Source organism: Artemia sp. Qi Xiang Cuo, chromosome 12 (genome assembly GCF_049724085.1).
Source record: "Artemia sp. Qi Xiang Cuo chromosome 12, ASM4972408v1, whole genome shotgun sequence".
Taxonomy (NCBI): domain Eukaryota; kingdom Metazoa; phylum Arthropoda; class Branchiopoda; order Anostraca; family Artemiidae; genus Artemia; species Artemia sp. Qi Xiang Cuo.
Genome location: NC_142805.1, coordinates 31,332,031 through 31,357,255, shown reverse-complemented (window position 1 = coordinate 31,357,255; position 25,225 = coordinate 31,332,031). Strand labels below are relative to the sequence as shown.

The 25,225-nt window shown below is 37.0% G+C and overlaps 1 protein-coding gene across 1 annotated transcript; it reads right to left on the bottom strand.

Moving 5' to 3' along the window:
• Nucleotides 1–4,323: 4,323 nt before the first annotated feature.
• l(1)G0320 (signal sequence receptor subunit 1 l(1)G0320) lies at nucleotides 4,324–23,005 on the bottom strand. The gene is made up of 5 exons (XM_089097947.1): nucleotides 22,874–23,005; nucleotides 13,609–13,812; nucleotides 11,214–11,473; nucleotides 7,754–8,015; nucleotides 4,324–4,532 (listed from the first exon to the last, which is right to left on the bottom strand). Exons 1-5 carry the CDS (start codon nucleotides 22,938–22,940, stop codon nucleotides 4,456–4,458), a joined length of 870 nt encoding a protein of 289 aa, XP_088954073.1. The 5' UTR covers nucleotides 22,941–23,005; the 3' UTR covers nucleotides 4,324–4,455.
• Nucleotides 23,006–25,225: the final 2,220 nt, after the last annotated feature.

Sequence of the window (25,225 nt, the reverse complement as noted above, 5' to 3'; positions counted from 1 at the left end):
CTGTTGAAACTCGGTCGATGTTGTGTGCTTCTTTGATGTGATTCTACAAAATAGAATATAAGCATAAGAACACCCCGGCACACAAGCAGTCAAGGTAGGGTGAAGTTCTCAGGACTTGTGTAAAATGTCGCAGGCATTGAAGCCAGTACGCCGACTCTTGGTTCCAATTCACTTTTCGACCATCCGCCAACAAAAAACAGGTTTTTATCAAGATTAAAGGAGCGGATAGGAGTTTTCCACAATCCAAGGACTGTGAGAAAATTCGACTTGATCATTGACCTTTGGTTTTACGAAAGCGAAGCCTAAAAAAAAGCTGCCTTTTTAGGCGTCTTGTGGTCAGGCCTGATCTCCCAAGACTGAAAAAAACGCCATAAAAACACAAAAATTAAACCGAGGTATCAATAACTCATAGATTCGAATCAATAGACCTCAAATGAGTGGGGTTCTGTCTAACCTGTTGTCGCCTAAGCACCTAATTTGATCAAGAATCGTGCAAATAGAAATGATATAACGGACGCAGCTTCAATGGACTGACAGCCTTTTTGTTATCAAGATCTGCCTTTAAGTAATCAAAAGTGACAGTCATGCGAAAAAATACTTAGAATCGAAGACCAACTTAGGAAAAAACTTCGAATCCTAGCCCAGAAGTTGAAAAAAGCGGGAAAAAGTTTTAATGACGTTAGTTCTCCGTATAAATGATAACTTTCTCTACTTTGGTTCTTTTCAAGCCTCAGAGAGTTCTTTTCTTCGCTTCAGTCTCAGTTTTTCCGCGCCTCCCTTAACTTTTCCATCAGTCACCTCGTCCATCTTGTCACAAGTTTAAAACTGATGAGCGTTATAGCCAAAATGCTACACTTTTTCTAAGCGAAAATCCTTTTACTTAGGAAAACGAGACAAATGTATCATTTAACACTTCCCAACAGAACACCTTGACGCTCCAGTATGTACTGACTCTTCTACTAGCTTGTAACGGAATCGGGCACAGACAGAATGACTCACAAAAAATCCAGCAAAAATCATAACGGATGCAGCTAAAATGCAAAATTGTTCATAACAAACCGGTCCAGTACATCCGTCAAAGCGCTAACCACCAACTCTAAACACTATGACGCGTTTTGCCGGATGAGTTGAAATATTTCAATGTATGCGTCGAGCCGTCACAACGCAGAAATGGGCATCGGACAACGCATGGAACTTGCCAGGTCGAGCAAAAATGCGCATTTTTGCGTGAAATCGCACTTGTGTGAACCTAGGGTCAAGTGACAACCTCCGGGTTATATTTATCTGATTTCAGCCCACGAACGAACCTATTTGACAGCTGCATCCGTCCCTTCCTAGGGCAGGATGCTGGTATCTACGCTGAATCTGTACGTAGGCCTATAATAACACAGCCTAAAAATCGTCTAGCGGAATTTTTTTGTTGAACATTATGTCAATTGCACTTTTGTACGTAAAAAAAAAAAACGACCGGCCCGAAGCGGCTCGAAACCGACCAGCCCAGGGGGCAATTGCCCCCTTGCCCCCCGGCCCAGTCCGCCTCTGCTTACCCCCCCCCCTCAGATTTACGTGCCTATATTACATACTAGTTCGATTTTCGGTACATCATAGTGACGAAGCTAGAATTGCAGGCGGCCAAACAACCAGGATTTATTCTGTTTGTGGGGGAGAGCCCTTTAAACTTATTTCCCCTAGAAAACCACACAAACCTGTTTGAATTTATTCTTTGTAAAAAAAAAACAGTAAGGTTACTACCCTTAGCTGACCAAATGACCCCCCCCCCGCTCCACTTGGGAAAATATGTAGTTACAGCCAAGGCAAAAAATTTCTGTGGAATAGCAAATTTGAAAAAAAAAAAAAGCGAAAAAGGTGAGGCAAGTCGAAAACATTAGGATTCACAGCAACTTACGGGAAAGGACAGGAGCCCGAACTTGACCCAAAACAAGTGGTTGAAAATTTCCATGAAGCGATTTTATAGCTCACAAATACGTGAGAACACAGAACTGAAGCTTCGACATAACTGACACACGTCTTCTGCCGAATATAGAAATGTCCCCTCTATTACCCTGAAAATAATACCAGCAATATCGCTCGAACACCTCCACTTTGTGATACCAGCGTTTACCTTGCTACTTAGTGTTTAAGATAAATTACCCTTTCAGAAGCAAACCTGACTAGGTCCACTTTTTTCCGTTTTGATAATATATTTTACCGTCAAAGCCCTTGATGAATCTTAACTGTGACTATAAGAACATTCCCTACAAAAAACGAACATTAGATAATTTTTTGAGAAGCGAATTTAACTGAGTTCGTAGTGATTGAAGTCGCTCTTCACTTTTCTTTAGAAGTGTTTTTAGCAGTTCAAAGTAAGTATTTATCGGGTTTATTAGACACAACACCAAGATATCAAGGGACTGCTTGCAAAAAAAATCGGAAGACTTAATACTTCTCGTTCTTTATACACAGGAGAACGAGCCAGGTTTTTAACAGCCAAGGTTATTTGTCTCTCCAGAAATTGCATTTCACTGTAGAGTAATGCGACTCGCTCTTTAAAAATATCACAGATGTAAACCAATGAAATTAAGCCCTTTTTGCTACATGATTATAGCAAATCAGCCTGTGCCTCCTTTAAAATCTCGGGATGCTAAGAATGTCCTAGGTTCTCTATATTACTAGCCTATTTTTTCTCCTAAATTGACTCCTCCCCCCTCCCCCCCCCCAAAGAAAAAAAAATCCTGTCCACACAAAACTGGCTAGCACTACAGAATTTTATAGTAAGCATGAAATAAAATTAACCAATTAATACCAGCAACTAATATATGTCTTTTACGGTTAGCACAACAGAATACAATCATTGGCGTCACGCTTCGATTCTAACTAAAAATCTAAACCAAAAGTGCAGACTGTAAGTCCAAAACAACACCGGAATCCGATTATTCTTTCCAAGACTACAATATCCACCTTCTCGTATGTTCGTAGTATATGTTTTAACAAAAATATCGTTAGTTGAGAGCATAGGATAAGGAGTAAAACAGAAGGCCAATAATACAAGTTCACATTAGACTTGACTTCGCCTTCTCTGATACCAAGCGACGTCAGTGATCAATTTCCACTCATATCAACTTAATTTATCAGCTAGGAGAGCTAGTCGAATAGATGGCATCCTATACTTGCAAAACTCGGGATGAAAGTTCAAGTTTTGATGTCGCCAATCCTGTGGCTTGGGCTGTGGGTCAGTGGCGTGGTTCCGTAAGCTCAGTTGCCGTGAGTCTGGGGAGCATACGGTTAAGCAAATTCTCAGAGAAAATCTGAATTTCAAATGTCAGGTGAGGTGGAAAACGCAGCAAGTACAAGCAAGTAAATATGTAAACTTGATTGTTCTATGAACGGGAGGCCTTTCGCACCAGTCGGCATAAGCGTAACCAATCTTTGATCATTATTTTTTATATAAGCCTACATAGATGTGGTTTGACTCCATGAAAATCAAATTTTCTAACACCTTGTTTGGTTCAGACATGTTAATGGCCTACATCAGTGGTTCTTAAACTGTGGTACGCGTACCCTTTGGGGGTACGCAAACAATTTTAGGGGGTACGCGGCCGGCCAACAAAAAAACAAAACAACCCTTTAACTATAGGACTGGCAATTTAATTTATATTTTAGCTATAATTTACTTAGTACCGGTAACTGAGAAGGGGCACCAAATATGTTTTGTGGGTAAAAAGGGATAAAAAGGGGTATACTGGCCTACACCATCACATGTATTCAGCATTGATGTAGCGAAATGTAAAGTCTATATGATACCCCATCATTTCGATTGATGGAATTTTTTTCATTGTTCGTAATTTCCAAAATATCAATTATACTCTTTCATAGTCTATGACCAGTCTAGATAATGACACAAGTCAGTGAGACTTGACCAATAGCAAATCCTTGTACCCCAAAACAAATGGCATGTCTCACATTTTCATAATTTTACAGAAAGTAGAAACCTGTTTTCGATGGTTTGCACAGGGATTATTTTTTTTTCAAAAACTGAAATGAAAAAAATCTGTAAGAATTTTACTACTAAACTGAGTGTTGCTTTATTTTAGAATTCACATAAAACCATATCCGATCGTCTGAGCTAGGTGTGCTGAATCGGCTTTCAGCAGATCAACAACAAACCTTTCATGGAGTGATTATGCCTCTGCAAGTACTTCAATTTGGTATAGACCCATGAAAGAACTCTTATAAGCACAGGAGCTCAATTCCAGAAAGAGTCAGATATGACCTCCAAAATTTCAGGCATGGCCAGATGAAAATATGAAAATAAAATACAGAAAGTAAAAACAATCACCCAGGTTTATTTCACAAAACTTTTCGACTTGAAAAATATTCAAATGGAATCTGCCGTTTTCTTTGGCAACGCTGCGTAGAAAATACGCAAAATAAATAATTTTGTTCTTCAGTCTAAAGTCATTCTTCACCACTATCAGCACTCTTTCCCTTCCTTAATCGAGGACTGCGTCTTGGACTGCCCTTCGGACTTTTATCTAAAAAAAAAACATAATAGAAGCGCATTCAATTTAATTCAGTTTAACATAGATAAACGCAGTATAAATTCAATAAATCCTACAGAACCGGCAAACAAGTCTCTATACTGAAACTGAAACAGGATTTACAGATATGCGAAATCCAAGGGCGTATCCAGGATTTCTGTTTAGGGCTATTTTTTCGGAGGGGAGGAGTGTTTAACAAAAAAAAAACTGTACAAATTACAACTCAGACAAAATTTCGGAGGGAGAGGGGGGGGGTCAAACCCGATAACCCCCCTCCCCCTCCTGATACGGCATTGGCCAAATCCATCAAATGGAGACGAACTTTCACACTGACTCGTGATTAGTAAAAGGATGATACAGCTACAATTAAGATTGCATTGCAAATATTCTACAGACTACAGACCCATCGTACAAACTGCAAACTCATGATTTTTTTATGCTAAGGACCAACCTTCATATCTGTTTCAGCAATCTGGATTGTGACTGGAATATTCTTGTTAGCTTATTCATGATTTTTTAGACTTTTAATCTCAGTTTGCGCTCCTAACCACAAAAATCTACAGAATCAGTGGTGTCAATTCTCGAAAATTAAGCGGGGGAGGGGGAATGAACTTCTTTCTCAAGTTTTTTTTTTCAATGAAAATACAAAAAAATAATTCTTCACTGCACACAAGTAGACTGGCCCATTTCTTCGCTAGGTCATAGTGGCGCCAATTCACAAAAAAGTTGGGAAAGGGGCAATTTTTTCAAAGTCCGGGGGGGGGGGGGGGTATTTTTTATGATTATTACCAAAGAAAAACCAAAAAAGGTTATTTTTTCAACGAAAAAAAATATGTATATTTCGAAACAAAGCAGGGGTAAAACAAAAAGGGGACTGAAAGCCTCCTCTCCCAATCGGCAAAATTGTCAAGTCAGTAAGGTTTTAACACCAAATCGGAAAGGTATTCCGTGCCCGAATTGGTAACTTTAGAAGGTACTTGACAACTCAGAAAGAAGAGCAGATTTTATATTATTCACGCTTTACCAGAACTTTCCAGAATGGGTATACTTATAATATATTTGGAAGAGAAACAGCTTTGCAAATACTTGTCAGGAGTGGACAGCTAAGACAGCGTATAGTGTTGAGCTTGGCTGTACGGATTGTCACTTTGATCCTTCTTCAGAATCTAGCTTTTGTTATCATTTTTTATTCAGCCTAGTAACTTGAAACAGATTCTTTCTGTTTTTGGCAATATTTTGGATGGCCAAATCCAAGCGAAATTACCCAAATTTTAATTCGGTCTTGGCGTCAACCCAGTGGTCAACGCAAGTATTAACCTTTGGAGGAATTTCCACAATAACTCCTAAATGACCGCAGCAAGACATGCTAGTAAAATCTATGTAACAAAATATGCTCCAAAATTTCATCAGCATTTATTAAAATCAAAATAGACGTTTACCACAGGGTTGGTCCAAATCAAATTGGAATATCTCTTATTTCTCTCTAGGAAAATCATTGACACCAACCGTCAGGGTCAACAAAAATAAAAAAAATCTTCCAGCAATACTGCAGTGTTGGAGACCAAACCTTCCATATGAAGTGCCTCCGGGGAGAAAAATAATATATTGAAGCGTTATGGTTCATTACTATAGGCAATATTAGAGTGTTGCCTCTGATGTGAAGTATTTTTAAAAAACTTCAAGGCTTTAGCTTAAAGAGGGAAGGTTGAGGAAGGAATAGTCCCCCTCATTTACGGTATAATTCCTGTTTGTATTAAGTTTTATTGTTCTTTCTTACTTTAAGCAGAAAAAGCTTGTTTTTATAAAACCTGAGACGAACAGAAATTACTAAAATACTCCAATATATAGAAACACGATAAACGCTCAAATCTGATTGGTCGATAAATTCCGACTATTACAGGGCCACCCCTGCGATAAGCTGCCAAATACTGACAAAAAGCTTGTTGAATTACAGCACATGGAGCAAGAATGTCACATTTTCTATGAATTTTCTCCTTGAGAAGTAAGTTAAACCCGTACTGTTTTTCTAATAATTACATCCTAATAAATGATTTTAAGGAATAGTGATTTCCTGCAATTTCGCTATATTTAAATTTTGACAATGTTTTGAGAAACATGTGCTTCCTGTCATTTAGCCCTACAACATATATTTCCTTTATTGCAACTTATCTTTCTTGTATTTCAATTCATTACGAACTGATCATCTGAGCCCAAAGGAGCAGAAAAAAGGATAGCAAAGATAAATAAACTGTAAAATATTAGTGTCACTTTGTGAATATTTACTCCGGCTACTTCACATGAATGGCTTAACTGGTTTAATAAGAGCTAAAAAAAAAAAAAAAAAATGCAAAACCTCAGGAAGCTTACGTAGGAATTGAAGAAAACAGATTTTGCTTGTCTTAATCTATTTAGAAGCCGATTGGAAGAGACCATCTTACTCTCTTCTATTAGTCCGCACATTATTAGATTAAGGCCAGGCCTTCCTCTCATTATATAATTTTCAGAACATACAGTTTTTCCACTTATTCTTAAAACAAAATGAAAATATTGAAAAATTTTGCGAGATCTTAAATAAATCAGCGTAAAAAAAAATCTTCTCTATCGTCAAAAACAATCTTCACTGTTATATTAAAAGTTTTACCCGTTTTTTCAATACTATCTCTCCTTCCAACGCTGTGGTAGCAGGGTAGATTCATACTCTGCATAGCAATATGAGGCCCAGGGATCAATCCCCGCTGCAGTAAGGTTAGGCGACATGCTTTCTACTGTCCCTGTAAAAAAGACCCAGCAACTGAAAAGTCAACTCGAACCCCTACGAGCCAGCAATGGCTCTGGTGGACCTTCAATCCTTTTTATACTCTCTTCCTAAACGAAAATCCATCCCGAATCTGTAACCGGATATTCAGAGCCACTACAGCAGCATGTGAAAACACTGCGTAGATAGTGATAATTAAATATAATTAAGTAGCTAATCAACATAAATTGATTCTAAGTCTTGCACCTATATCCACGGAAATCAACACGTATACAAAAATCCAGTTCAACCAGATTAAGGGAGTTGGATCCGTGAATATGGGAATACTATGATGAATAAGCAAAACAGAGCGTTATCAGCGCTATTCACCTTATTCACGACACTATCCAAAAAATGAAGGAGCCCTATTACTGTTATTCAAAAATTAAGACATGATACTTTAACTTGTATGAATACCTACTTATTTGCTGAAGAGTTGCCTTTGGAATCCAGTCATAATCAATCCCAGAAGTTTGTTTGTTCTTCTGCGCATCTGAAGATCGACTACCACTCATTCTTTTCTTCGTATACGAGCCAAGGAATTGCTGTCCAGCAACTAAGGCAAGGATAACAACTGATGCCATAATCAGATATAAAAATATCATTTCTGTATCAATACCTTCGCTGAACTCAACAATGTTCATAGTCTCGTTGAAAACTGTATCACGGAACATGCGTCCTTCCTAAAAAAAAGAATTAGCTCATTGCTTAACGAATATGGGAAACAGAACTAAAATTTATTAGTTGATTTTATAAGGTAAACAATCGCTTTCTTGACTAAGTTTCTGTAAGATTTTAAAGATAAGCAGTTGAGCTAGGTCAATATAACTTCCAGAGATTTTTATGATTCGATATTAGGGCTGGTTCATTATCTTTCCATTAGGTACCCAATCATCCACCTTATGGTCATAAAGGAATCACAGAAAGAAGAGAAATATCAGCTAATTGATAACTCCGAGTTAGTTTTACGAAGTTAGTTTTTGTCGGCTGACAAATTTTTGAGAAATTTCGCACCCCTTTTCGAAATCTTCTTCTTCTGGCTTTAAATGTTTTAAATTCGGACCAAAGAAATAGTTACAATTTCTGAATAAACATTAATTTGAAATTTGTCTCACCAGGCAGCTCCTGCAAAAACAAATTTTCAATTTGTTTTCCTTACTATGGACTGTGGTTTGTTCATTGCTACTGATTACTGCAATCCCTCCCAACTCCAAAGAAAAAACGATTTTATGAGCTGAGAAGTTGATTTTTCATAAAAGAATCGTCCCCGCTTTTTGAACTTGGTTCCTTTAAAAGGAGTATTTTGTAATTGTTTCAGTTTTTTTTCGCCTTGACGGAACGGCGAAAACTCAATTCAAAACAACATTGGGACGTAGCCCCTCCCCCGTATAACTCTGGAATACACCAATGGACAGACTTTATATTAAAATTTTTATAATTAATTTGATTTTGCTGGATGATGCTAGATGGCATTATTTTTTTTTCTCAGAGCCGAACTTGAGCTTCATTTCTTATCAGTGTCCCTAACTCTTTGATTAATCTTAGAAGAGGCATCATACCTTTTTAATATTTTTTTAGGTTTTACACAATTTTTTTTTGAAAACCTAAAATTCTTTTTCCGCAGTAAATCTAAAGATGAAACAAAAAAGTGTTCTTGTGTAAAGTCAACAAATTGTTCATTTGTAACTATAATTTTAACTTGTTTAGATACGTTACATTAATTAATATTCATTTCATTCTTTTGTATTAGGCCTGCTTGGCCAACATTTTTTTTTCGAATAGGCTACTATTATCACGCTCCAAATATTAAAGTTCATGCCTAAGACCTCTCTTGCAATTCACAGCATTGCCTTTTAGTGAGAAAGCAGACACAAATTTGGTGAATAAGTAACGAAAACAATTACAGTACAATTCAATTCAAAACTAGAGCTCAATCTGTCTTTTGACGCAGGATATGTACTGGAAAATTAATATATAGCATTATAGCCTCATAGAATTAACTTTAGTGAAGCAAAAGAAATAATAGGCTCCAATCTGAGCAATCCCTTTTGATTCAACAACGTTCACTCGGTTCTTTAGGCCCCAGAACACCGTAGTCACACGTGTTACAAAGACCAACGGTTATGAATAAACTGTGGTCTCCATTGACTTTAGCGTCACGCTTGAATTCCCAAAGCAGAAATTGAAATGGAAACAAATTGGTTTTGTAAGTCTGTATCAATACTAATTTTGTGTAAATATTGTCTACTAATACTATGTTTTTGCATCTTTCTTTTGCTTCTGCTTCAAGCTTCTATTTTCTCTATTTTCAAACATTATGCCTTAACTCTGATTTACTCAGACAATACTCGGGCTCAGACACTAGGCAACAAAACTTTCATATCAACATTCCAGTTTACATACTGAATATGTGGAATAAATCTCCATCCAACTTGAAAAGAAAATCCATTCCTCACAATTTGATAAATAAGCAATAATGATCAGAATAAGATTGAGAATCAATTGCGTAAAAGCGGAAAATATCCATTTTCATTAAAACAACCCGTTGAAAGCCTTTCTATTTGAATATAGAAGTATGCCAACACACATGATGGGGGCGGGGGCAAGATTGAATGTCCTCTCCCTCCCCCTCTGAGGTTGATCCAAAAGATCCATGTGAAAAAAAGGACTTAAAAATGTTTTTTTTTTTTTTTATTTGACCACCCCTCCACTTTTCGGTGTTTACCCCGTATGCACCTAAGTACACGAGGTAATAAAACAAATATATATCAATACAAGAATAATCCTGATTCCAAATAAGCATTATCTTAATGATGGTATATTTTTATAATGTCAAAAGTTTTCTTTTATGACAGAATCGACGAGCGACGCCAAGGGTACTATTTATCTGGCAATCCCATATTTTTGCAACAGGCGATAAATCGATAAATTATGAAAGGGTCTTTGAATTATTGTCTCTTTATATTAAATCTAAAGGTAAGGAGTCAATTGTAGGTGTTGTGTATGAACCCCTATGTGGTTCTGTCCCCTTGCTTCTTCCAATTCTTAACGAATTACTGGATATAATGCTAGAGCCTCAATGTCGAGTAATCAAAATGCGTAATTCCAACATGAATTTAATGCTTTTGAGATACTATCATCTGTTGGTTTTCTTTCAACTATGGTTATTCTAAGATAGGAATAGAATTGTAGATGCACAACCACTTTATGGCATTTGTATAAAACTTCAATATAATCTTCTAATGATATTCTTATAATGTCAATAAAAAACATAACAACTTGGAAACAGAGTTAACTTGTAAAAAAAAACATTATGACAAAATTGTTTGATCTTTTTACTGGCTTCACACAGGGATTCACGGGGATTCCCTTACCGAAATCTTTAAAAATCTCGAGAGCTTTTCTTCCTAAAAAAAAACAAAAAAAAACCTTACAACATAATAAAATCCCCCCCCCCCCGAATTTATTTTGATTTAGTTGGTTCTGTATCTATGATTTATTTACTGGGTTTGTTCATTTTCGTTTGTTGTTACCGTCTTCATTTTCACCTTTCTTTTGTATTTACTTGTTTTGTCTGTTTGTTTGCTTTTTTTTCAGCTCACACAAGCTATGCTTTTGAGAAAGTTCGATTTAGTTCTATTTTTGGTCCCTTGTTTGTAACTTGATTTAATTAGAGTGCTTCTTGCTTTGACCAGAAGCCATAATCAGCATTTTTTTTTTTTTTTTTCGAAGACCACTGAGATCCATTTAACGCAGAAGAAAAAAAAACCTTATTTGAAATCCCTTTATCAAAATTAAAAATGCATTAAATGTAGATAAGCCAAAGATACCAAAGATATTTGGCAAAGATATTAACCATATAATCTATGCTTTAGACTTACCAAATCTCGGTAATTTAAGTTTATAGCCAAACCAAGAGGTCTGCCAGTAAAAGCATCAGCTGGGATGAATGAGTAGGCAACTGTGATTTCATTTGTAGGTTTGACGTCTCTGTTATAACGGAGAGCAGAGAAATTCTGCACCACAAAAGAATGGTCCAATGGATAGTGAAAAGCAGCATCTACACTTTCAACAACAAAGTCATGCTCAGCTTTGTTTGTAAATCCAACAAGAAATTCAACAATTTGGCCAGCTGGAAGCTCTACAATAGAAAATAAAAACATAGCCTTACTTTATAATTTGTAAGTGTCCATAGTATCTAGCCAATCACGTGAGGTTATAGAACAGGTGACTGAAACGAATATTTCTCAAGATTACTTTTACGATGAGAGCCCATTTGGTTTCTGATCCTCAGAAGAGCGTATACCTTGTTGTATTTCAAGTCTGGCAGACCAAATTAAAACTTCCAGGATTTTTTGTGTGGGTGCATTCCTTTGTTTTTTATTCCTTTTTATATCAGTCATCCAACACTCTTTGGCTAGTAGTCAATCATTCATTAAAAAGCATTGTACTTATTTGATTTTTTTGCATTTTAAGCAAATAAATGACTTACTTATTGTTCCTACTGAATACCTTGCACACCAAGTGAGAGGATAGAGTTTGTAAAATATTACACCTTACATTAATTGTTAGCTTAGACCAAATACAAGGATTTTTTCCATGTGATGCACTGAAATAGCCCTTAGGATCCCTTTCAAGATTCAGCTACCTATCAGTTGTACATACCCTATCAATGTAGCCAGTCTTTGTCAACTGAACACTTGAAGGCCCTTTTTGATTCACCCAATACCTTTTTCCCAGAGGGCTGATTCCATTGTTTGCTTATTTGCTGGCTTTCCTTTTCTTGGTACAGTCACAGGTTCACTAGCTTCTTCAAATGTCCCTTAGTCTAGTGGTATTTTGTAAAAAGACCAGGAATGATTTCTTTTTAATATTTCAATCGATTAAAATCATATCTCCACGTTTTCTTTGGTAGGTGGGGAGTTTAAGTGATGCAAATGTTCTGAGGTATTTTCAACAGTCCACTGCCTGTCTTGGTTGCTCTATTTGGAAATTTGACGAATGGAAATGGGCACCCATAAGCCGAATTTTAGGGGGGGGGGCTTACCTGATCTAGTCGACACTTCCAATGCTGTATAATAAAAATTTCAAAACAAAATATAAAAATATAAAGCAGCATCATTCAGCCAGGGGGGATAGAGGTCCCCTCTGTCCCCCCCCCCATATGGGTGGCCATGCGAATGGATATTAAGTCCTAAATGATTAAATACTAAAGATTCTTTGAGCCGATCTCGAGGGTAGGGGGTTCCTATCCTCCATCCCACGTTTGTAGCTACGAGAAAACCAAAATAATATGAATAAAATTCGATCTTGAATACTACAATAAATTACAGGACCATATTTGCCTAATTGTCAAGCAGTCTATGGAACAGTTCTAGAAACCCAAAAACGGATAATTCATTGGTTAAGTATAATCACGCTATTGGCAACTTTGTCAAAGACGATTTACTTGTTAGGTTTGTCTATTATCCTTTCTAAACAAGAAACGGATGAGCTACTTTTCTGCTGGATTACAAATCTCTTTGGTACACTGCAAAAAGTGAAGAACCTTTTCTTCAAACAAAGACAATTATTGAATATCTAGCCTGTTGGGCAATAGTCATAAAAGAAGAAAAAAAGTAAGTGGATATTCTTTGCAAGGACAGGAGCAAAAAAAAAATCTTAGCCCCCCTTTCCCTCAGCACAAAAATCCCAAAAAAAGTTTTGCTGAAAGCATAAACTCGATTCTCAAGGCGTTAGACAAAACAGAGTAGACTTGTCACTTATAAAATATATTATATAAAATATATTATAAAATATATTTTATAATATATTTTATAAAATATATATTTATAAAATATATTAGATTTGTCAGCAATGAGAAGCTGCTGCAGCTCACCAAGCAGTCTCGGTTTTCGACCCAAGCAGCCGAGCGACCACTACGATGGTTCGGACACCTACTTAGAATGCCTCCACACATACCTGCGAAAACGATCCATGACTTCGACCCTGTCAAAGCCGGTTGGAAGCAACCTCGCGGCCGACCGAAGAAACGATGGTCTGACAGCCTGTTCGAGTTCCTGGCGATGGCAAATATCAGGTTGAGCGATGTGCAAACGCTTGCCATGGACCGAAGTGGATGGAGGAGGCAGACGTCACTCTCTACGCCGAGCAGCGCCCGGCAGGAGACATAAGTCAAGTAAGTCAAGTCAAAGAAATTTCTGTGAACATAAAAATTTATTTGCTCTAGCCTAAGATCCATAAATAAATTTAAAAGAAGCAGCATATTTTTTTTACCCATATCATTGGTCAATTTTGGCTTTGTAAATAAAATTGTAGTGTCAACATCCTGAGACATAGAAGGCCCTTCGTCCCCTTCTTCCCCTGTTGGTTCCAAGTCAGTCCCATCGTCATCAACATCAACCTCTTCAGTTTCTGCTACAACATCATCATCATTCTCAATTTCGTCTTCATCTGCTCGAACAAAAAAACTACTCTGACCTAAAAAAAGACGAAATTATCAAATTTTATCTTGAATTTCAATTTTTTGTTTATGGAGTAAAAACAATGAGAACAACCTGCCTGAGTTTTCCATAGTACGCAATGCAGGGATACATACAAAGGGGAGCATTCGGCTTGTAGGGTTGAAGCTCATCCCAAATTTAATCTGGTATTTAAGTGGTTCCTGGTGTACTGAGAATATCCACTTTAGGGCACTTAAAATATAGTTCTAACTTTAAATAAAGACAGTTTAACTTAAAGCCCATTAAAGTTCAAAAATTACCTTGCTAACAAATACAATGGGATTTTGAAAATTCTTAATTCTATATAAACAATGCTGCCACGTAATTTTTAGTTACATCAAACTAGAAGTCATCAGTGTACCAAAAAAGTGGTCATATTAGAAAAATCCCTGAATTAGCCTATGTTAACTTTCCCTATAAGATCTGCAACTCCTTCTTACTTTTTTTCAAGGCTTTGTGTCCCTTTAGATATAAATCATTAATATTTTTAGTAAACTTTGCAAGATTCATTAAATATTTAATGACCAGAAAATACTTTGCATGTTTACTGAGAATTTGCTGAACCCATCAATTAAAAAAATTATATATTCAAAGTGTAAATAGGGACTGCAAACAAATTCATATACGTTTTCACTCTAATGCCTTACTGTATCTTTGTAAATCTTCTCTGGCTCTGATGAAAAACTAGATACCTAAACAGAGCTTTTACAACTGTGAAGTTTCTCTGCTGACAATTTCCTCCAAAACATATCTTATTCCTGCACACTAATTGCTTCTGAAGAAGCAGATTAAATTCTGGACAGGTATCATGTATTGCTTTTCAAGATAGAGGACCATAAGCCTCAGGTTTAGGGCCTTTTCATAATGGTAACTGGATTGTCATACTGGAAGTGGTTTTGGCAAGGTCAAATCAGTTCCTTATACAGTGTCATGAGCACTCTAGGATGCTGGCTAGAGATTTTCCTTTGGATAATATCATAGATAAAAATTACCAAAGATCTGGAAGATGCAGTCAGATGGCATGATAGTAAAATATTGCACTGGGATGTTAATAAATTAAGAGGGAGTAGTTAACCCAGACTCACATAAAAGTAGAATATAAAAGTAGAATAGCCAAGACCCAGGGTGTTTTTTCAGAGTTGAAAAAGTTGGGAAGAATAGGAAGATAATTCTGCAAACCATGATTAGAATATTGAAAGTGACAGTAGTGATGTATAGTTCTGGAGCATGGGTGCTCCAAAAAAACAGAGGAAGATTTGCTAGATATTTTCTAGAGAAATTGCCTATGGATTGTTTTGGGTACCAGACAGGCTGACTGTATCTACACCAAAAGTGGTACTTCTATATTATACCAAACACAGTCAAGAAGTTTCATGAGTGAAAGATCTGAGAAAACTGGCTTCAAAGCCAAAGAGACAAATGAGAGGTGACAGAATGCATTGAACATATACAATTTGGGCTATATATTTACACACTCTAGGGGGGGGGGGGGAAAGGTTAGCTTACTTTACCCTCCCCCCCAAATGTGCAAATACATAATCCAAAATATATTATTATATAAACTAAAGTAGTAAATTTTCATCATGTTTTGGTATATTTCATTAAGATTAACCTAATTTCACTTCTTGAGTGTGTTTGGTATAATACATAAGTACCCAAAAAGTGTGGTTCAATCCTTCTTTTTAGGGATATGATGAGAGAAAGGTTGAGGTGGATAGGGCATGTTCAGCAGATGAAGGATAACAGATTGTCAAATATTGTCCTTTTTGGCTATCATCTAGGGTGGCAGTTTAGCTACTGCCACCTGGCAGCTAAAGACTCAACTGAACTCAAGTGCTTTTTCTGCAGTGAGTATGGACATGTTTCTTACCAAAGGATGCATCTAGACTTATTCCTAGCACTGCAAGCCCATGATAACAGCTCACTACTACTCAAATACAAATGTCTATGCTGTAGTAAGCAAAGCATAGCCAAACTTCAATTGGCAGTACTTGAAATGACACAAACTAACCAAAGCATGGCACCTTTACAGCAGCAGCAAGAAATGCAACCAATTACTGACATTAACATTGTCTCATCTCAGTCACCAGCAACTAACAGAATTCAAAACTCAAGCGCAGCCACAGTTAGCATTCTACTGCAAGCCAAAAAAGAGAGGAAACTATGAGAGGAGAAAAAAATGAACATTGTAATATCTGACATTCTAGAGTCTGACAACAAGTCTGATGCTCAGAAAGTTGTGCAGCTGGTCTCTAGCAATGACCTTGGTGCTCAACTACAACTGACAGACATCCTAGAAACAGCAAGACTGGGCTGCCCCCTCTCAGACTTGGACAACATACAAGGCCCAAGGCGCCTACTTGTGAAGCTGTGTAAGGACTGCAAAGAAACCCAAAGAAATCAATCAAAAATCTTGAAGGGTGCACCAAATCTGCAAAGATCCACTGACAACCATGTCTGACAATATGTCTATGTAAATCCCAATCTCACGCCAATGCAACAAACTGAAAAAGCACTAGACCCCAAGCAAAGAGATTACAGTCCTCTGACAACCTACTGAATGCCAGCTCTTCAGCTGCTGGTCAACACTATCCCAGCCCATGTCATCAGTGACATGGTGTAGGTTGCAGGTTCCAGAAAAAGGCCTTGACTGGAATTAAATGTCTTTATTTCAATTATGATTCTCTGCTAAACAAAATGGATGAAGTGAGACAGATTGCAAGCACTGAAAGTCCCCATATAGTTGGAATAGCTGAGGTGAAACCAAAAAATAGCAGATACCTGCCTACACTCCCAGAGCTACAGATTCCAAATTACAAGGTCCTAGAGAGAAACACTGAACAGTAACTGGAAGGGGAATCCTCTGCTATTACAGACAGGATGTCCAAGCTACCCCAGTAAGTCCCAGAGGATACAAATTATCCCAAGAAAGTATCTGGTTAAAAATAACAGCAGCTGATGGAGTAAATATCAAACTCAGAATCTACTACAGAAGTCCCAATAGTAGTCTTGAAAATGACTCACACTTACTTGCAGAAATTACTGAGATCTGCAGTGAAAACTTATCAAATGTAGTCATTGTGGACAATTTCAACCTACCAAAAATCAACTGGTCTAGACAGCACATGCATTTGCATAACCCAACATCACCCAAGGTGAAATCTTAGAAAATGTGAATATCTCTCATCTGAACCAATTGATCTTTGAGCCCACCCAAACCAGAAGAACAGACAGACCAAGTATATTGGATCTGCTGCTGACAAACAATTCAGAACTGATAGAGGATATCCATCTACTAGCACCAGTGGGAAAGTCTGATCACTGTATCATAGGCTTCCAGATTTTGGCCAATGGTAGCAAAGACAAAAAAAAAACACCAAGAAAAAATTACAACAGAGCAGACTTCACTGCAATGCACAATGACCTCAGCACAGTGGATTAGGAAAAAGATTTCAGTTTGACTGAAAGTTGTGATGAAATATACTCCAAATTTCTCTCAGTCATGCTTCAGGCTGAAGAGAAACATGTATCAGTTGCCAAACAATATAAAAGACCAACTCTACTATGCACTGTTTTGGACCTCATAAAGGAAAAGCAAGCCTGTTGGAAAAATTACATAGCTAACAAGCTGAGCCCTCTCAGAGCAAGAGTAAAACAACAGCTACAAAACAAAGTGAGGCAACAAACCAGGCAAGCAGCTAACATGCAAGAGCAAAACCTTGCAGAATCTGTCAAGACCAACCCCAGAACATTTTGGAACCACATAAATTTTAAACGCATTGCAAAGCCAGATATTCCAAGCTTAAAGGACCCTATGACTGGACTCCTGATTGAAAGATCTGCAGAAAAAGCAGATTTACTCAACATGTATTTCACTACCATCTTCACCCAGAAACCTATTCAGTCATCACTACCAACCCTGCAAACCATAGTGTCTGACCCAACACCCAAGGTTGAGATAGACCCACAGGTGGTCCTGAAGAAACTCAAAGAGCTAAGGATAAGCAAATTGCCAGGTCTGGATGGACTTCACCCCAGAGTGTTAAAAGAAACTGCAGATTTAATTGCAGAACCCCTATCAATGACTTTTCAAAAATTCTTACAGTTGAATCAACTCCCTAGTATCTGGAAAAAGGCAACAGTTATACCATTGCATAAAAAGGGAAACTGCCAAGATCCCCTAAATTACCGCCCTACCAGTCTAACCTGCAAAATACTGGAATCTGTGATATCTGACCACATCCTTTAGCACCTGTACAAAAGAAAGATAATCATTAGCAACAGTTTGGGTTTTTGAAGAGAAGGTCAGTGGAGTCACAGCTTCCTCTGGCAGTGGGAAATTGGAAAATGGATGCAGATAAGGGTGATCAAGTTGATGTCATTTACATAGACCTTAAAAAGGCCATTGACAAAGTACCTCATCATTGCCTCTTATACAAACTCTGCAAGCTTGGTCTGGGAACTACAGTTGATTGGATTGAACAGTTTCTTATTGGAAGGTCTCAAACAGCATCAGTAGACAGAGTTCTGAGCACATTCAAAGTTGAGGTAATCAGCAGTGTTCCCCAGGGCTCAGATCTTATAATAATAATAATATAATGCAAAACAAATAGGCTACAGGGCCTCTACAAAAATCTTTTAAATTGAAAAAAATTGTAGGCACTTTCACTGTAGTATTTGTCCAGTTCCTGCTTGAACGAGTTTAATGAGTTGGCATTGATGACTTCAAAGGGGAGTTTGTTCCAGTGTTGTGTTACTTGGTTCTTGAACACCCAACAGCTGATGTCCTTTTGGAACCTCTCCTCTTGAAGCTTGAGGTTGTGACCATGAAGGATCGTGTGGCTGAAGCTGAGAACATTGGTAGCCTGGATGTTTTTGTAGGCAGCATAGCAAAGCTTGTATACCTGAATGAGGTCTCCTTGGTGCAGTCAATAAGCTAGTGAAGGAAGTTTGAGCTTGCAGAGCCTATCTTTGTAAGGTAAATTTCTCAAAGTCAGACAGAACTTTGTTATTCATCTTTGAACTTTTTCAAGAGCTTTGATGTAAAACAGATGTGTAGTGCAATGACCATATTCAAGGACTGGCCATAACAAAGCTTTGTAGAGAAGGCAAAGGGTCTTATCATTTCCAAAAGTGAAGTTGCGCCTTAAAACTCCTGCAACACAATTTGCTTTCCCAATAATTCTGTTGTAGTTGGCCTGGAAGTCGAGGTTGCTGTCAATGACAACACCCAAGTCGCGCTCCTCATGGCATGATGTGATTGGTAAGTCTCCTAGTCTATATTCATAGTGGATAGTAGATTTCTCTACTGTTAGCTTGTGGCTTTTGTCAATATGGATTTCCATCTGCCAGTTGGACATCCAGCTATTCAGCTTGTCAAGGTCCTCTTGCAGAGATTGTGCATTGGCAGCTATTTTAATTACTTTATACAGCTTGGTGTCATCTGCATACAGATGATTCTCAGAGTTGATTCCTTCTACTATATCATTGAGATACAGGTTAAATAAAAGAGGGCCAAGGACTGAGCCCTGGGGAACACTGCTGATTACCTCTACTTCAAGTGTGCTTGAAACTCCGCCTACTGATACTCCATCTACTGAGTTCTTGGCCCTCTCTTATTTAACCTTTGTCTCAACAATCTAGTAGAAGGCATCCACTCAGAGATTCTACTGTATGCAGATCACACCAAGCTGCATAAAGTAATCAAAACAGCTGCCAATGCACAATCTCTACAAGAGGACCTTGACAAGCTCAATAGATGGTTATCTAACTGGCTGATGAAAATCAATATTGACAAAAGGCATGAGCTAACAATAGGGAAACCTACTATCCACCATGAATATAGACTAGGAGACTTACCAATGACATCATGCCAGGAGGAGCATGACTTGGGAGTTGTCATTGACAGCAACCTTGACTTCCAGGCCCACTATAACAGCATTATTGGGAAAGCAAATCATGTTGCAGGACTTTTAAGGTGCAACTTCACTTTTGGAAATGATAAGACCCTTTGCCTTCTCTATAAAGCTCTAGTATGGCCAATCCTTGAATACAGTCATTGCACTACACATCCTTTTTACAGGAAAAGACATCAAAGCTCTTAAAAAAGTTCAAAAACAATTAACAAAGATTTGTCCTACTCTGAGAAACTAACCTCGTGAAGATAAACTCCGCAATCTCAAACTTCCTTCCGCAGCCTATTAACAGTACCAAAGAGACTTTATACAGTTTTACAAGCTTTGGTGAAATGGCTACAAAAACTTCCAGACTGGCAATTATCTCTGCATCAGCCACACAAATCTTCATGGTCACAACCTCAAGCTTGAAGAGGAGAAATTCCAAAAGGATATTGGCTGATGGGTGTTCAAGAACCAAGTAACACAACACTGGAACAAGCTCCCCTTCAAAGTCATCAATGCCAACTTATTAATCATGTTCAAGCAGGAACTGGACAAATACTACAGTGAACATGCCTATAACTTTTGTCAATTTAAAAGATTTTGTAGAGACCCTGTGGCCTATTTGTTTTCCATTATATTATTATTATTATTATTAAAAAGAAGGTTATCTCCAGTTGGGGTGGGAGGATATTGAAAGGAAAGATTTAAGGGAAATTGGAATGTCTGGGAGGGTTTAAAGAGGGAGGTAATGATAGATTGGGATGGAGGATGACCATGAATAGCTGTGTTGGCCTCAAGCAGCTTGGTGCTGTAGTGAGTTAATAGTAGTTGTAGTAATGTAGACCTCTCATTTATGTGATAGCCCTAGGAAAAAAATGGTGGACATACTTACTTGGCTATACCTTCCAATGGTATAATTTTAACCCTGGATCCATTCCTGGACATTTTATTTACCTAACTAAACTACTTCCCAAGAAACTCAGAAGCACTTAAGCTAGGCTTTTACCTACAGCCCTAGGATATAGGTTTGTACATAACTAAAAACAAGCACTAACACAACAAAATTCTTAATCTCTGATATGCACTATGTTTCTATAAATTAGATTATCATGTTTGATTCCATTGTTATCAGTATCCATAGCCAAAATCATTTTCATTGTCTAACAGATCTGAAATTCTATTAAAATTTACTTACTTGTTGTGATTAAGGTAAGGTGAATATACATTGGCCATGCAGTAAACATTCAGTTTTCAACATAATTTAGCTACATGAAAGTGCACTTGATGCATTTTTTGGCTCTTTCACAGTTCAATAATTGCTTCTTGAGAGAAATTACATTTTGAGCCCTTAAGGAGGCCCTATAAGGTAAAATGATTCATAGCAACCAAAAGTTTTAAATCATGTTTCTATAAAAAAAAAACTGCCTAGTGAGAAAAAATTGCCAATTGTAGTTGATTCGGGAATGGTAATTGTTATATTCTTTAGCCTTAATAGTAAAATGTTACTTCAAAAACAAATTTGTAGAAGAGCCTGAAATCCCTCAAAAATAATGACATAGCAATACTAATGTCATTCTTGTGGGGTTTCTGGCTCTTTTAAAAAAATTCTACAAACTTGTTTTCATAGTACATTTTAGTTTTAAGACTACTGAAAATAATAATTACCATTCTTGAATCAGCAAAAAATAGAAATTTTTTCTCACTAGCCATTTTTTAACACATTTTTTTTTTTTGGTTTCTTATGGGCTGTTTAGAGCCCTATAAGGGCTAAAAATGTAATTTCCTACAGAAGTTTTTATTGAATTATGAAAGAGCACAGGCTAAAAAAAAGGCATTCAGTGATGTATTCACTTTTATCTTAGCTAAATTATGTCAAAACTACTGCATATTTACCAGCTGCTATGCAGAATAGCCTAAATTTGCTCTGTTGGGAGGGAACTGGACATAAGGTGAAGCAATGAACTTTTAGGAAAATTATAAAATAAGTAACTTGGCCTTATTTATAACTGATTTAAAGAGGTTTTGGTGTAAGCCTAGGACCTTAGCTGAACATAAGGAAGCATGTTAAGAAAACAATTATTACTTCATAATATGCAGAATAATGAGAGTATTTCTATCAGTTCTAAACATCTGTATCTATTGTGTCTAAGTCTTGAAAACATTTGTAAACAAATACTCAAATGCCATTTAACCTAACTTACCATAACCTAATTTATCACTATTTGTCAATCGGCATGTGCTGCAAGAAATAATTAGATGGCACTGATGCTGTTCAATTAGATAGATAGAGTACTTGGGTAAATTTCTAGGTGACCACATAATTTAGCTAGGATGAAAGTGAATATATCATTTGATGCCTTTTTTTATGCTCTTTCATAATTCAAGAATCACTTCTGGGGCTAATTACATATTGAGCCCTTAAAGGGGCCCCAAAGGTGTTTTATATGAATAATGAAAGAGCATAAACAAGCATTGGTAAATATATACCAAATCATATTATTGAGTTAGGAATAAAGTGAATACACTTTGATTGATGCCTTTTTTTATGCTGATTACAAAAGTGAAAACATCATTTGATGCTTGGGTAAATATATACTAAATCATATTATTGAGTTAGGAATAAAGTGAATACACCATTTGATGCCTTTTTATGCTGATTACAAATGTAATAATCATTTCTATCAGAAATGAATTTGAACCCCCCCCCCCCACTGTAAATATGGCCCACTGTAAATTTACCATGAAGATTACCCCTCACCCCCCTAATGTGCAAATATATACTCTGAATTGGAATATAGCCTAGCCTACCCTAAATTGATGACAGCAAATTGTTGAACCTAGGCTTATACCAAGGTTTTTGGGTTTTTCTGAAAGTGCTCCTCTGCTTAGCAATTAGCTTATCCTATCCTTTGAATTGTCCTGAGAAAATGTGAGCTTTCCAGTCAGGGTCAACCTGATATAATTCTTGAATTCTAGAGGGATATAAGTTAAATCATTTCTATTTAATGCAAATACATACTTTTAGGAGTTGGTAGGCTACCTCAGAAAATCACAAAAGATCCTGGGCTACAGAACAGCTCAAGGATAAGAATTCAAAGTCAGTTCAACCATAAGAAAAATAGTTCTATAATTTCTTACCAAAGCACGAGAGTATTGCAGGACTAACAAAAATAAATAAAAGAAAAGTATTCTTTTTGAAAATCATTTTTGCAACAAAACCTTAGGAGACCCGGTCACACGTATCCGGTTTTTAAATGCACCGCTAAAAACTGACCAATGATATAAAAGACAATGCAAAATGATGGAAATGATAAAGACTAACATTCCTGGCATAAAAATAAAAAGAACATACTAATTTTTAATTATATTAAAAAAATTTTGTCATAACTTAGAATCTGAATGATTCTAAAATATATTTTCTTTACTCAAAAAAATTACATGTATTTAAAAAAAAACTATTTACAATTAAAGTGCGTCTTTAGTGACCCCTTGGGAAGGAAGTGAGAAATCGTAAACAGTAGGCTACATCTCCCCAAAGTTATAAATCAAGTATTTTGCAATAGACATCAAGACATGGCTGATTGTAGAACAACCCAAGACAGATAGTCCGATTAATTGAGAGGCAAAATCAAATGTTTAAATGACAGGACTAAGTATGACTGTCTTATTGGACAAATACTTGTGTGTTAGTTTTTGGAAAGGCACGCATACACCTGCCTAGATAGACCCCGAAGCCGCGCCGAAAAGTCGGCGGCGCGCCGCCGAAAAAAAATCGATGGCGCGCCGCCAAGCTAGCATCAGCGCGCTGACGCCGCCGCTGATTCTATCGGCGGCGGCGTCACTAATACGCCGCCGTTTTTTTGTTTTTTTGTCCCTTTTTTTTACTTATCGATATCGACCTCTGGGCTTCAACCGTAATACCAGCTAATCTGTCTCTTAAAGAAAAATACTGTCATCTTGGGCTCGCCATGTATATCGGTTCGTAGGAAGAAGTAGAAGAAATTTTTCTTGAAACAAAAATTCTAGATACAATAATTAACCTTAAATCCCTTCTGAATACCCCAATTATTGCATCTAATTGGAACCCAAAACAATCACCAACAAAAATAGTAGTTTATAATGTTCCCCCAGAGATATCTACTCAGGAGTTAAAAGAAGGCCTTTCAGATAGGGCTGGAAACACAATCCCAGTTGAGGATGTTACCCAACTTGGAAAACCTAACTCTAATGGCCTAAAAACAAGTAGATCCTTCTTATTTACACTGAAGGAAAAAATTGATATCCCAGAAAAATTATTCCTATTTGGGCAAATCAAACCACACAAGGAATACAAACCTAAGCCTATTCAGTGTCAGAAGTGTTTCAAACTGGGACACAGGACAAGCAAATGCAATGAAATTCTCCAAGAGTGTAGTAATTGTAAATCTTTCCATCCTAAAGAGCTGACAACTTGCAACAACACTCAGCCTACATGCATCAATTGCAAAGGCCCACATGAATCTGCAAATAAATCATTATGCCCTGCATACAAGAAAAGAGCTCTAACACTCCAAATATCAACAGAGAAGGCCATCCCATACCCCTTTGCAGCAATGGAAGCAAATGCTGCCCAACAATACTAAAAAAAGCCTGTAATGAAACCAACCAAAACCCCCAAGTCAAATGCCCCCAATGCATCAAGCACCCCATATAAAACACCATCTTCTAAGCCTCCTAGCTCAAATCCCTATCAGAAGGAATCACCAAGCCAACAAGCCTTCTTGTCCGGTGAGATGAGGCCAGCCTGGCCCTCCCTCTCAAGAAGAAACAAACCAGAAACACTACCAGGAATCAATCCCTTAACCAACAAACAGGATGCACCAAAAATGCAATCCCCAAATATATGCTTATTCATTCTAAACTGCAATGCAGTTCAGGCCATGAACATACATCAACTACAGAAAACAAAAATTATTGCAGAATTGGCAAAAATCTACATCCCAGATGATATCCTCATTCAAGCAAAAAAAGATCTTGCTTTACTCTTAACAAAGCTGAACATTGATACACAGTCATATGAAGAATAAATCAATAACACAACATTTATCAATACTCCAATGGAATGTAAGATCACTCACAGAAAATAAGCTAAATGAACTAATATCATTTATGAATAATAATTCCATTAATATTGCTTGCCTCCAGGAAACTCATTTAACCCAAAATCAACAAATTAAGTCTCTGGGATATACTATCCTGAGAAAGAATAGATCTTCAGAGAGAAAAGGAGGTGGTGTAGCTTTATTAGTTAATAATAATATAAAATTTTGTGGCATCAATTCTCCAGATTTTGAAAATGATGTTGATGTAATTGGTATAAGTGTTTGGCTGAATAATTTAAAAACCTCCATAATAAGCTTTTATAACCCTAATGGCCAAACTGCAGATGCCAAGGATTTCTTTAATTATATAAATAATTCTAATATGTTAAAAAATATCATTATTTGTGGT